The sequence below is a fragment of the Ovis aries genome, chromosome 3 (assembly GCF_016772045.2).
Source record: "Ovis aries strain OAR_USU_Benz2616 breed Rambouillet chromosome 3, ARS-UI_Ramb_v3.0, whole genome shotgun sequence".
Lineage (NCBI taxonomy): Eukaryota > Metazoa > Chordata > Mammalia > Artiodactyla > Bovidae > Ovis > Ovis aries.
The window spans coordinates 13,789,589-13,803,622 of NC_056056.1; the positions used below are offsets into that span (position 1 = coordinate 13,789,589).

A 14,034-nucleotide genomic window follows, 5' to 3' on the forward strand; every position below is an offset into this window, starting at 1 on the left:
CGACTCTTTGCGATCCCATGGACTGCAGCCTACCAGGCTCCTACATCTATGGGATTTTCCAGGCAAGAGTTCTGGAGTGGGGTGTCATTGCCTTCTCCCTTGGCTATACCTAAAAAAAATGGTTAAAATGACACATTTTTGTGTATTTTATTGATACCAAATTTCTTTCTTAATGACATAATATGAAAAGGGGCTGGTTGATGTCCTCAACTAAACCGTGAATCTGCAGTTTCCCATGGCTACCCCATTCCTTTACGAGCTCCCAACAGGGAAAGGTGTCCCCCCTCTCAGTCTTGCGGCTCTCCCAGGACGAGAAAGCGATTTCCTCAAACGAGCAGCCGCTCCTTGAGGGTCTGGACTTGCTATCTCCATCATCAGGCTGAGATTCTTTCTGAGGGTGTAAGTGCCTAGAATGGATGAGGTTGTGCCTCCTCCATCGGATCAGGAGTTATCCCAGTGAGTGCGCGTGGAGTGGAGGAAAGTGGGTTTCCTGTTTGAAACTATCGTCTCTCCGGCCCAGTCCCGGGGCTCAGAAGCCCTGCAAGCTCCGATAGCTGTTCCATCCTCAAGCTCACCTCCAGCCTGCCGGCTCCAAGTTCTGCGAGCTCAGCTACTCAGCATGTTCTCCCAGTAGGCGGGCCGAGGCAGCTTCCGCCCTCTTCCAAAATGTCCGCCGCCGCCTCTGTGACAGGCCTGACCACGTGAGCAGCCTCGCCTATGAGGTCGCCGGGCCTGTGACGGCGATTGTCCCTTCTCGGGCCCCGTCCAGTGGGCGACTGCCCTTGTCAACCGGAGCCTGAGCGATCATGGCAACCGGCTCGGGAGGGGAGCGCGCGGCAGCGGTGGCAGCGACGGCAGTTTGGTCGGGGGCCGGGGCGGCGGAGCGGCGGCGGCGGCGGCTCCGTCACTGGCGTTGGCACCAGCCCTGAGGGCCATGCTGCGGGGCAGCCCCGAGAGGGAGCTGGCGGCCTGGTGGGAGGCGGAGGCCGTGGCCGCGACCAAAGCGCAGGCGGCGAAGGAGCAGGTCCGCGTGGACCCCGGCGCGGCCGGGGAACCGGAGCGCAAGGCGGGGGAGGAGCAGCCCAAGGAGCCGGCCCCGGCGCCACCCTGCGCGGCCGAGGAAGGTGACGCCCGCATTCCCCCGCGGCCTCCGCCCACGCTGCCCGTGTCCCTGGCGAAGCCGGAGCCGGTGTCTGGCCTTTGCCCGCACGGGAAGTCTAGGATCAAGGGCCGCAGTTGCAAGCGGAGCTCGGGACAGCCCGACGAGTACTGCTCTCTGCGGCCGGTCACCGTGGACAGCTCCAAGGCCAGGACCTCCCTGGACGCCCTGAAGATCAGCATCCGCCAGCTCAAGTGGAAGGAGGTGAGGCCCGGCCCGGCCGCGTGGGCACAGGGGGGTGGACTGGAAGACCTCAGAGGAGCCTGCTGGCTCAGGCCAGGTCTCAGGGCCAAGCTCCTGCTGTGTGCCACGCTTGTCAGCCTCTAACTGCTTCTCCTTCAAAGCCTAGGCCCCAAGTCACTTCCTCAAGACTGCTCTAGATCCCTCCAGGTCGAGTTAGTCTGTCTTTCCTCTAGCTTCCCTGCAGCTACCTTTGGCTCCATGATCTCCAGCCATCAGCACTCGCCTCCCCCACATTATAGATATTTGTTTATATGTCTGTCTCCTCCGGCAGCTGTGAGTCCCGGAAGCCATCGATCCTCTCTCTCTTTCATTTCTTCCTTAAGTTTTATTTGTTTAGCATTTACTGGGTGGCCCCTTGCGGAAATCGAACCGTTTGTACTTTGGAGGCAGATAGACTAGGGTCTCAGCATCATGTCACTTAGCTGTGTGACCCTGAGCAACTTGCTTCACTTCTTTAGCCTATTTCTTCCTCTGTAAAGTCAGGCCAAATGTACCTATCTCATAGTTTTCTTAGTATTGGAAGACTCACTGTGTATTAGAATATAACCCAAGTCTGCAATAAATGGGAACTCATCTTACCACGCACTCCTCTCCCTTTTCCACCATCACCATCACATCCCCATCAGTATCATTGTCAACAGTGTAGGTGCTGGGGTTTTTATGTCCCAAGGCTTGGCATATAAACAGGCCTCAGGAACTGGTGGGCAAAAGGGTGAGTGAAGGAATGGATTATTTGTCCTTGAACTTATTTTAGATCTGGAAGGGGCTGGGATGAAGCACCAGTGACATCCAGAGATAATCTGTTGTAGTTGACTGAGTGGATGTGACTCTATTTGCAGTGCCTAATGTTATTTAATGTGCTTTGGGGAGTGTCAGGATGTGGTTTAGGGTAGTCGAATCTGGAGGCTTGGACCCATGTGGTCTGCTGGTGGAACAGAATCTGTAACAGGCAACACGAGGATGCAGGACCTTAGCAGCCCTGGGCCTTGGCTAGAGAAGACTTTCAGGAATGGTATAATGAAGTTGGAACATACAGAGAGATGGACACAGACAGAATTAATGAGGTCAGAGGGTTGCTGTCCCAGCAGTAGGAGTCACGTGGTTTGGAGGGGAGTTGAGAGTCAGGTGGGGCAGATTTCCAGACAGGGAGGGGTTAGCCGTTGAATAGTCTGATTCTGGGTGTCAGGGCCCCCCAGCCCTGGGGCTTGGGGATCAGGGGAGGGCTTTCATGCCCATGAAATCTGGAGAAAGTGAGGGCGGCTCCCAGTACTAGGTGTCTGGGTTTTGGGACAGGGGCCTAGTTCAAGGCGGTAGATATGAAGACCAGAAGGAGATAAACATGGAGAGCTTGTCAGTACCATAGTCCTAATGAAGGGAGGATCCAGGGGCTGAGACCAGGCCACAGAATGAAGGAAGGCTGATTCGCCCAAGCATGGCCTGTACTTAGCTTAGCCCTGGGGCAAGGGTTGGGGAGAGAGACACAAAACGGGCCAGATCTCAAGAGATGGAGCCATCCAGACTCAGAAACCAGCAGCCACACATGCTGGTCCAGCTTCAGTCACTCATTCTGTAAGTGTCCACTATGGATGCTGGGCCCTGCGAAGCAAAGATGCTTAAGAGCTAACCCTTGCCTTCAAGGACCTCCAAGTTCAGTAGGTGATAAGACACAAGTAAATAACCACTGCAGTAGTTACAGGGCCTCTGCTGCTGCTCCTGAAATGCTCCTTTCCCAGCTGTTGGCATGGCTTCCTCTATCACTTCAGACCTCCGATCAAATGCCACCGGCTCAGAGAGGCCTTCACCTATAACTGTGCCCCACCCCCCGCCAACTGATGCTTGCTCGTCTTTATTGGTTTTTCATAGCACTGAACTCTAGTGACACTGGATTTTGTATTGGTTATTGTCTGTTTCCCGCATTAGAATGTAAGCTCCATGAGGGCAAGGGCCTTGTTTTATGTACTGCTGTTTCCTCAGGTGCTTGGCACACAGAAGGTGCTCAATAAATATGTGTTGAATGGATGAACGCCTTACGTGATGAGTGTTTCTGTGTCTGTGTAAAGGTGTACCTGCTCTAGGAGGTAGAGGCGCGTCATGTCAGGGCCATGTCCTGGAGGAGAGAGCCCCGAGCTGAGTTCTGGGAATTATTCATTATTATTATTAGGGATCGTTGACTTTGGATCCCTGGCACAGGGAGTGGGACAGACAGAGCAGAGGTGCGTCCGGGGCTTCACACTTAATTCGGTAGGGCTGGGTCACAGAGTGGGCGGCAGAATGGTGCGAGCGGAGGCAGGAGGGGTAAGCAGGGGTCAGATCATGTGCCATGCTGTGGGATGTGGACTCTTTTGGAAGCCTGTGTGAGCCACTACGAAACCTTAAGCATTTTCCGTTTACCTGCCTTGGGACTTTGGCAAGTGAGTTCAATTCTTTAAGCCTCAGTTTGCCTGTCTGTCAAATGGGAGTGGGTCCAGCTAGGTCCATGGTTCCCAGTCTCTCTGCTGCCGCAGCCACATAATGGTAGTGTTAGTCTGTGTGAGGCCCTCGTGCAGGTGAGCTCGAAGGGGGGAGCAGTTTCTGAGGTGCCACCCGTAACTGTCTCCTCCAGGCCCTGCTTTGCCTGTTCTCCTGCTCATACTGGCATGTAAGTGGAGATGCTCATTCTAGGATGTTTTAACATAATTTACTCCCAACAGGACTTTACTATTAGAGGGGTGATTACCTACCTACCATCACGCTTCCCTGTTTGCCTGTGAGGTCCTGAGGACAGGAGTGGTTTCTGGCTTGTGTTCCTGATGCCCAGCAGGTGGTGGGTGATCCATAAATGAATCAATGGATGACTTAACCACAGAGCTGACATCTCATCTTCACACCATAGAATGTGGAGTTCGAAAAGTGCCAGGCTAGGAAAACTTTAAAGTTCCTTCCAGGTTTAAACGATGATTATGGTATTCTTAGTACCTGCAGCAAAGTTGGCTTCATGATAGGTAACATCTATATATATATATGTATAAACTGGGTACTAACAAAATGCAAACACAGCCTCGCCAGGCTTGTTTCCCCATCTGCTACACGGGTGCTGTTGAAAGAGTGTACCTCTAATGCTCAGCACTGATGTTCTAGGAGCACGAACCCTGCTGGGGGCTGGGTTGCGAGGAGGTGAAGGGCAGCGTCCTCTGTATGTCATGCTGTGCCGTCACTGCAGGATGTGGGGGTCCCCAGCCAGCTGGCTTTGGCAGGGGTCAGGTGGGCAGCCCAGGCGAGAAACAAGGACATGAGCACCACCCAGAGTGAAAGGTCTGTGTCTCCTTTGCGAGTAAGTGGTGAGGGGCTCCCCCACTGGGCCGTTCAGCAGGGTGGGAGCTCAGCATTTGCTTGGCTTCAGGGCACAATCTCCCTTCTTCCCCCACTTTTCTCTATTAACAGACACTTAACAACAGTAACCAATAGTGACAGTGATAAGAAACAACTATGATGAATCCTTCCTTCCACAGCCCTTCCCCTGTGCCAGGCACTCTTCTGGGTGCGTCACATATAGCCAAGGATTTGATTCTCCCAACAACCCTCTGGTCTCCATTTCTACACAGGAGGAAATCGAAGTACCCAGAGGTTAACTTACACAAGGTCAGAGAGCTGTGAGGGGCAGAGCTAGCATCTGAAACAGGTTTCCATTTGAAACCGGCCTCCTGTTCTGTGCCCTTGCCACTGCTCCCTGCTGCTGATGCTGGTGGACCCTGGGGAGTGGCAGGTACAGACACAAATGGGATTCTGTCCGTACCCTCCAGGGACAGACGTGTTCACTGACAGTTGCAGTCCAGCCTGGGAGTAGAGTTGGGTACAGGGCATTCGATACAGAGGAGGAGCCAAGGCAGGGAGATGGGGTGATGGCGGCTCAGAGAGCAGAGAGAGATGAAGAAGGAGCTGGATTGGAGGACGCTGAAGGCCATGCCAGGAAGCTTGTGCTTCTGGCTGAGTATGATCACAGATTCCTGCCATATATAGACCATGCTTCCCTTGCCCACACTGTCAGTCTCAAGGGAGCCACACGAACTCTCTTAAATGATTCAGTTTTCAGTTGGATCCACTCTAGTCAGGTTTAATGCAATGGTGCCCACCGTGTTTCTCAAAGGACAGTTCATAAATGTTAGCTCTGTACACTTGTAGGTAAGATGAAAGTTTATTTTAGAAGAGCAAAATCATGTTTATAGAGTCACTGTGAAGTTGAGACATGAAAGAGAGACATGGTTCCTCGCTCATAGTAGAAGCTCAATACATATTTACAAAAACGCGTGGTTCTCTTCTAATCATGTGAGCCTCTCTCTGCCTCTCCTGTATATTCTTTTTGCAGTTTGGACACACTCATTAAAGAAAACTTTAGGGAAAAGACACCATGGAGAGTAGACGCCACTGTTTTTGCAAGCTGCTCTCCTTGGAGATGTCAGCTGTGTATATGTACGCAGTGGTATCATGGACACCAGCTAACGTGATCAAGGGCACTGAGATTTGATAGAGGGACCTTTGTTGATAATAGTTGGCATAAGCCCTATCCCAGGATCTATTAGGGCTCCCCTCCTGGGTCATTCGGTAAAGAATCCGCCTGCAAAGTGGGAAACCTGGGTTCAGTTCCTGGTGGGATGATCCAGGGAGAAGGGAATGGCTACCCACTCCAGTATGCTGGCCTGGAGAATTTCATGGACAGAGGAGCCTGACATGGGGCTGCAAAGAGTTGAACACAAGTGAGTGACTTTCACAAGATCTGTTACAGTGTGAGCTCTTTGCTTCAGTAGTGTCCAAATCGTGTGTTGTTTTCAGAAATGTATCCAGCCTTTCTTCGAAGCATGTATATACTTAGGATATCATCCTACTTACAACTTGTGTGATGTTAGTTACTGTCTTTGAAATATCATATTACATGCTAGGCTTTATGTTCTAAGTGCTTTCTGCTCATTAAAACGTATAGAACACTTATTATGTATTATTTTATTTAATCCTCACAGCAGCCATCTGAGGTGGATCCCATTGTTTCCTTTTTATTTTTCCCCATTATTTCCAGTTTACAGCTGAGAAAACCGAGGTTGAGAGGAGATTAGTTCAGGGGTAGCCCAAGGCCGCACAGGTAACAGGTGTCTGAGCCATCCAGGGCCTGTGCTTATAGCCAGTACACAAGCCTCTACTGTCTTCTTTGCTAATCCTTTGCTAAAATCCACCCTGCAAGGAGTTATTCTGTTATTACTATTCCCAGATAACATTTTTTTTTTTTTGGCAGCACCATAAGGCTTGTGGCATGTTAGTTCCCTGACCAGGGTTGGAACCCGGGTCCTTGGCAGTGAGAGCATGGAGTCCTAACCAGTGGACCACCCGGGAACTCCCCCGAAGATAGCAACTGAAGAAATGGAATTGGGCGCAGAAGTGGGAGAGTCAGGGTTCAAACAGTCTGCCTTGCTCCCAAGCCCACTTTTCAGTGTGTTGTGTAATCCTCCACTTCTGAACCCTCTCGTTCCTCATCTGACTCATAACTCTCGAATGGCAATGGTGTCACTTAGAACCAGGAGGCTGACGTTGCAAATAGGACTTAAAATAAAACACAGTGAAATATATCCTGCCTGGCAGAGGGAGCCTTTGGTGTCTGCACTTTCTGAATCCTATCTCGTGGCTCCCCATGAGGGGAAAGAGATTCTGGTGCACTGACTAGCCGAGTGGCCTTGCTCCTCTGTGGGGCCTGAGCCTGCTGCATGAGCCACTGTGTTGCAGACTCTTGGTGGATGAAGGCAGATTAGAAAATGAAAAATTGGATAGTTTAACCTTCCCCCCCTTCCTCATTTTAATGATAGTCATTGCAATTTACTTTCCAGTTTTTGAAAACAGCCTTGTGTTTAAGGACAGTTTATAGCCTACTCCATCCAATGTTCTCCTTCAACAGACATGTTATTTTAACACCTAGCACACTAGAATTTTTCCTTTGCAAGTTAAATTTGTCACACCATAAAAATCACAATTCACTACCACTCCTACTTGAACAATACAATATGTATAAAAGCCTCATGAATCCACACTAATGCCTCTCATTTAAAAGACAGTGTATTCCAGGAGCTCATATTCCAGTTCTATAACTAGTACAAATTAAAATTTTAGTTTTTAAGCAGGTATTGCAATTGTTAGAGCAGTTTTCTGTGTTACAGGAGTATGCTCTCTATTGTAAATGGCCTCGATTTTGGAGGTATTCTGGTTTTCTGCCAGAAGTTGAATACAAAAATTCAAATATACATTTTCTTTTAAATCTATCCCTTGAAAAGAACATATTATAAAAGTAATTGGCCACTCTTTAAGTGGCTTCTCTAGAGGGAAAGTAGTATGTCCTGGAGCTAGCAGGGACTTTGAAATTCACACAGATGGGTTAAAATACTTGTCACTAATTCCTTGTGTGACCAAGCAGGTTGGGTCCTGCATACAGAACAACTCTGAGCGTCAATTTCTTCAACTGTATCAATGGGCCATAGTGATTCTTGCTGAGTTCTTGTGAGATTAAATGAGGGGAAGTATGTAAATTGCCTTAACCCAATGCTGGGCACATTGTTTGTGTTCAGTTAATGGTACTTTTCCTTTTATTGGGTAACTATGGATATTGGTTATTTGATTTATATATGTATTTTAAACTAGAAGACAACGAGTATAGAATTTCATCTTCATATATAGGTTACTGGTTAAACACACTTGACAGCTCATTTGAATCATTGAACTAATACTCTGAGACCTACTTTGTTCCAGGCTATATTTGAGTTCTTGGGATACAGCAGATAACGAACACACCCAGAACCCTCTGTGTGATAAGGGCAGGTACATTTTGCACAAATACCAATGTGATGTAGTTTAGGTTTAAAAAAAATTTTAAGATTTTTTTTTTTTTGATGTGGACCATTTTTTAAAGTCATTATTGAGTTCATTACAAACTTTAAGTTTGTTAAAACTTCTGTTTTATGGTTTGGTTTTTTTTGGTCACGAGGCCTGTGAGATGATGACTCCCCGACCAGGGATCAGACGTGCACCCCCTGGATTGGAAGGCAGAGTCTTACCCACTGGACCGCCAGGGAGGTCCCTAAATTTGTTTTAAATAACACTGTTTTAAAATTCTTTTCTTTTGAAGTCAATTATACTTTTACAGTTTTGTGGTTTTAACTGAATATTTTAAGGCTTCCCTTCTGAGCCTGGTGCCAGTCTCATATTCTGGTATATTAACTATGTGTGTCAACACTGGAAATTTATGTTAGCTATTTGAGTGACATCAGTACTTACCTTTTGTGGTCATAAAACAAATAAGGAGGTTGTTGATGTGAACAGAGAAGCAAATTCCCTGGGCTGATGTCTTTACTTCTTCCTTCCATCCCTAAGCAGCCCTCCCCACTGACCCTGGAAAGACCATACCAGACATGGGTTTGAATCTTGGCTCTGTGGCCCCGGACGAGTTCCTTTATCTCTCTGAGCCAAAGGCTCCTCATCTCTAAGAAAGAGCCTAAAATACGTGGTAGGCTTGTGAGGATTAATTCTGAAAATCTTAAAAGTGCCTGGTACTTTCAAATAAGAATGCTTGTTAGTTGGCTTTCCCTCTGATGAATTTCCATGACATTTTAATTCAGTTTTGTAATACAAAATTGATGGCGTCAACAGGCAAATAACCTTATTGCTTTGATTAGTTTTGAACCCTCCTTTCGATGTGGTTGCTCCCCTGCAGCCCAGTCATTCCCTGAGATTCCGCCACAAAGGTTGTGGTTTTGCCAGAGAGAACGATGATGTTGTTTCTCTGTTCCAGATGGACTGACATCTCTTGTTCTGCATCACATCACACCGGGTCCTGCCTTCACAGCTGCCTCGGCCGCCATTTGCGAGCATGTTTGTTTCTCTGCGTGTTTGGGGACCGTCAACCAGTAATTTTTATAAATGCTTCCTAAGTCCTAGCTAGCAGCCATTTGCTGATGGCTCCTTCTCTTCCTCCATCTGCTTCTGTGTCATCTGAGTAAAACCTTTGCATCCTTAATGGAGCTGAAAGAATAGGGCCGTTTGTCTAGTGGGCATCCCTAAGAACAGTGTTACTTTTCAAAGGAGCCCTTCAGTCCCTCTGCCTGGAACTCTTGCAGAGGCCAGTTTTCATATTCCGTTCTTTATGGTCACGGGGAGATTTTATTTCTCTTTGTGTTAGAACTGCAGTTATTGGAATTTTTAAAAGCAACAATCTAAAAACTTCTGGACATCTTCCATTATTTACAAATACCTTGTGTTCAAATTCTAAAAATAATACGTGCTTATGAAAATTTATATAATTCCCAAGTATATAAAGTAAAACCCCAAAGTGCCCCCCTCACCCATTCCCTGCCCTTTCTGTCTCCTATCCTATCTCTTTTCCTTAGGGTAACATCAAGAATGCAGTTTGGTATGTATTGTTCCAGATATTTTTTCTTATTCCTGTGTGTATCAGGACCACTCAATTGTGCTGGAGTATCAACAGAAGTACAACAGAAGTTTGCTTCTTGCTCATACTTAGGGGTTTGATGTGGTTTGCCGGGGGTGTGGGGACAAGCGTCTCCTGCCATCTTGATTATCCAGAGACCCAGGCTTCCAGCTCAGCACCTGCTTCAGTGAGTCACCGAGAGGAAGGGAACATGATAAATGCCGCACCAGCTTTTAAGCCTTCTACTCGGAGGTGATTGTGCTCACATCTCATTTGTCAAAGCGAAATCCTTAGCCTGGTGAACTTCGGTGGGGCTGGGATGTATAGTCCTACCATGAGTGTGCAAAGAGGAGAATCAGAACATCCTGCTAATGACCACCAACTAGACATCATATGTAGAGACACCAGTATGTATGTGTGTGTGTGTGTATATATATATATATATATATATATATATATATATAAATAGAAACAATTTTCATGTTTTAAATGCCACCATTATACAGTGTATATGGTATCTGGCAAGTTCTTCTTTAGCAGTACTTTGTGGACATCATTCTCTGTTAGTACATATGGGTTCATTTCATTTTGCTAACAACCAAAGGGCCCATCTGCTGGATGTACCATCTTCAAATGTATTGATGGATGTGTTTCTGTGTTTTGTTTGCTATTACAAAGGATGGTACAGTGAACATCCCTCTTCAGACATTAAGTATTTACTTGTGCAAATGCTTCTGTAGGACTTGTTGGGTCAAAGGTTATGTGCACTTTGTATTTTGATAGTTACTGTCAAGTTGCCACCAGTAGTGTTTGAAAGTGCTTATCTTCTCATGTTGTCTCTAATGCTGTATCCTGTTAATCTGCTAAATCTTTGCCAAACTAATAGGTAAAAATGTGAGTTTTTTAAAAAATATAAATTTATTTATTTTAATTGGAGGTTAATTACTTTACAATATTGTATTGGTTTTGCCATACATCAACATGAATCCGCCATGGGTATACACGTGTTCCCCATCCTGAACCCCCCTCCCTCCTCCCTCCCTGTTCCATCCCTCTGGGTCATCCCAGTGCACCAGCCCCAAGCATCCAATATCATGCATCGAACCTAGACTGGCGATTCGTTTCATATATGATATTATACATAGTTCAATGCCATTCTCCCAAATCATCCCACCCTCTCCCAGAGTCCAAAAGACTGTTCTATACGTCTGTGTCTCTTTTGCTGTGAGTTTTTAAGTTACATTTTTGTGATTGTCATCAGGGTTTGGATTTTTGTGTAGGTTTTTTAGTCATTTGTACTGTTTCATCTGTGAAATACCTACATGTATATTTTTTGTTCATTTATCTTTTGGGTTGTTTATGTTGATATTTTGTGTGTTTATGTTTTTCTTATTGGTTTGTAAATATTATGAGTATTTACTTTCTCATTTGTATTGTAAATATTTCCCCTCCTGTTGACATTTAGACATCTAATACTCATTTGCCTTGCATGATTTACATTATTATAATTTAAAACATTTTTGTCTCGCTAGTCATTAAAAGCAATCTCTGTTACTGACTTGTTAGCTTAAGAAGGCAGAGGAAAGACACAGTTTCATCCTCAAGTGCTATTAAATTCTTAGAGAATTAGGAGGCAGTGTGGAGGGCGTTAAGAGTCTTACTGTTCAAGAAACTAGATACTTTTTGGGGAGCTTTCTTAGAGAATTAGGAGGCAGTGTGGAGGGCGTTAAGAGTCTTACTGTTCAAGAAACTAGATACTTTTTGGGGAGCTGTCACATACATTTATCTCAGTTGACTTTTACTTTGTGCAGTAAGCACGGTAGACTCCTTGGTTCTGCTTCACAGATGTCAGTGTGGACTGGAGTCAGGTCTGAGTTTGAATCCCCACCACTATCACATGGGGCACTGTGATACTTGTCCCATTTCAATAACATACGTAACCATGTTCCAAAGTCAGCATGCAGTAAGTATGTCATCTGTTTTAACTCTCCCCTTCTGCAAAGGTGTTAAGTCACACACTGCTCGGAATTCGAGGGTAGAGTCCTGGCTCTCGTCTTATTCAGTGGATCATACTATTTCTCTAAGTGGAGTATGATTTCCTGGCTCTTGGAAGCAAGACCACTGGAAGTTAGTGTTTACTGAAATTTTTCAGTGCAGGACTGGGCTTTGAGCTTGGTTGTTAGCTTTATTTAAAACCATATTTATCACTTATGTAAATCATCCTTGTATATTGCTTAAATATTAAAAATTTGCAAAAAATAGGAAAAAAAAACCCATTTATCATCCCACCACTGAGATGCAATGACTTTTTATTTTGAAGAATTCGACTCCAATATTTCTTTAGGCATGCATTTTTATATTTTATAAAGCTGATAAAATTATGTTAATGTTCGACAAAGCTAATATTATTTTATGTTAGTATTAATACCCACATTATAAACATTTTTCACAGTATACAAACTTGTCATAAATGTCATTTTAATTGTATAAAATATCTCATTCAGTGAAACGTATTTCATTATTTATTTTCATATTATTAAATGTTTGGATTGATGTTTCTGTGAAAAAATTCATGGTTTAAGTTTTTTCCCCTTTATTTCACATTATTTTAAGACAACTCTCCAGAAATGAAATAATTAGGTTAAAAGCCATATACATCTTGAGGCCTTTGGAATGTATTGCCAAACTGCTTTCCAAAAAAGTTGTACCAGTTAATAGTGTATGAGAGTTCCTATAAGTGCTCAAGTTTGAAGAATATAATGACAAATATTGGGGAAAGAGTGAAATAAATGAATCTTCTCTTGGTCTTTACCAAATCTAATTCTAATAATCAGTGCCTAGCTCAAAGCAGGGCATTATGACATGGCTCTTTCGATATAGTCATTATATCTAAATCAAAATAGCCGTATCAAAATATAAGCCACTTTTAACTTTTCGAATAATGTATTCAGTGGACATGCTTGATTTTCTACCCATCCCTGGCCGTCTCCTTGCATCTGATTTTTTATTCCATCCCTGTTCTTCTACCCATGAGGTAAGGCTTGGACATGGCATGTACAGTTGGGCAGTGAAACTGCTGGAAGTCTCCATAGGCATTTCTTAGGTTTTGTCAAAAATATCTCTTGTGTGAAAAGAGGCTACATTAAGAGCCAGTTAAAATGTCATGTCATCACTAGCCGTTAGGAAAGTGCATATCAAAACCACAATGAAATACCACTTTGTATGCACTAACATCTCTGTAATAAAAAAGACAGATAATAAGTGTTGGTGAGAAGGTGGAGAAATTGGAACCTTCGTACATTGCTCGTGGGAAAGTAAAATGATTTGAAGAACAATTTTGCAGTTCCTCAAAGTGTTAAACATGGAATTGCCCCATGCCAGCAATTCACTCCTAGGTGTAAAACCAAGAGAACTGAAACCATAGGTCCACACAAACACTTGTACACTAATGTTCATAGCATCATTATTCGCAATAGACAAAAAGTGGAAACAACCAAAGGCCTGTCAGCTGAAGGATGAATAAACTGTGAAATATCCAGATAGTGGGATAGTATTTGACCATAAAAAGGAGTGAAATACTGATATATGCCGCAACGTGGATAAGCTTTATAAACATGTTAGGTGAGTGAAGTCAGTCACAGAAGGCCATATATATATGATTCCATTTGTATGAATGTTGAGAATAGGGAAATCTTTAGACGCAAAGTAGGTTAGTGACTGCCTAGAGCTGAGGATGAGGGAGGCTTTTGGTGTGGGGAGTGAGGAGTGACTTAGTGGGTACAGGATTTCTTTTGGGGGTGATGAAAATGTCCTTAAATGTGTTGACTGATGGTTACACGACTCTGTGACTATACTGAAAAATGTTGAATTGTACAGTTTAAATGGGTGAACTGTATGATCTGTGAATTATATTTCAATAAAGCTGTTGAAAAAAATGCTGTCTTCTGATCCAGTTCTCATCTTTGAACAGTAGTGGTCTTCTCGGTAGTAATGGGAAAAATGCTTCAGGAGCTCAGTTTGGTCCAGTGCCTCCTGTTGTTAATTCCGCCTGTTAGTTCTGTGTTACAGTGTTGCCTATTAGCAATACATGGACTCCTTGGATACCTGTATCTAGCAGAATCGTGTCCTGGTGACATAAAGTAGTGGCAGCTGTAACAGCACCCCAGACTTGCGTCATAAGGAGGAGTTTTGTTTTTTG

General features: G+C 44.9%; 1 protein-coding gene across 1 annotated transcript in view; it reads left to right on the forward strand.

Moving 5' to 3' along the window:
• Positions 1 to 767: 767 nt before the first annotated feature.
• The window catches only part of TTLL11 (tubulin tyrosine ligase like 11), a 275,037-nt gene continuing 261,770 nt past the window's right edge, over positions 768 to 14,034 (forward strand). The window contains exon 1 of the mRNA XM_027966476.3: positions 768 to 1,363. Coding sequence (XP_027822277.2) covers positions 935 to 1,363 — 429 coding nt within the window. The 5' untranslated portion in view covers positions 768 to 934. The remainder of the gene's footprint in view (positions 1,364 to 14,034) is intronic.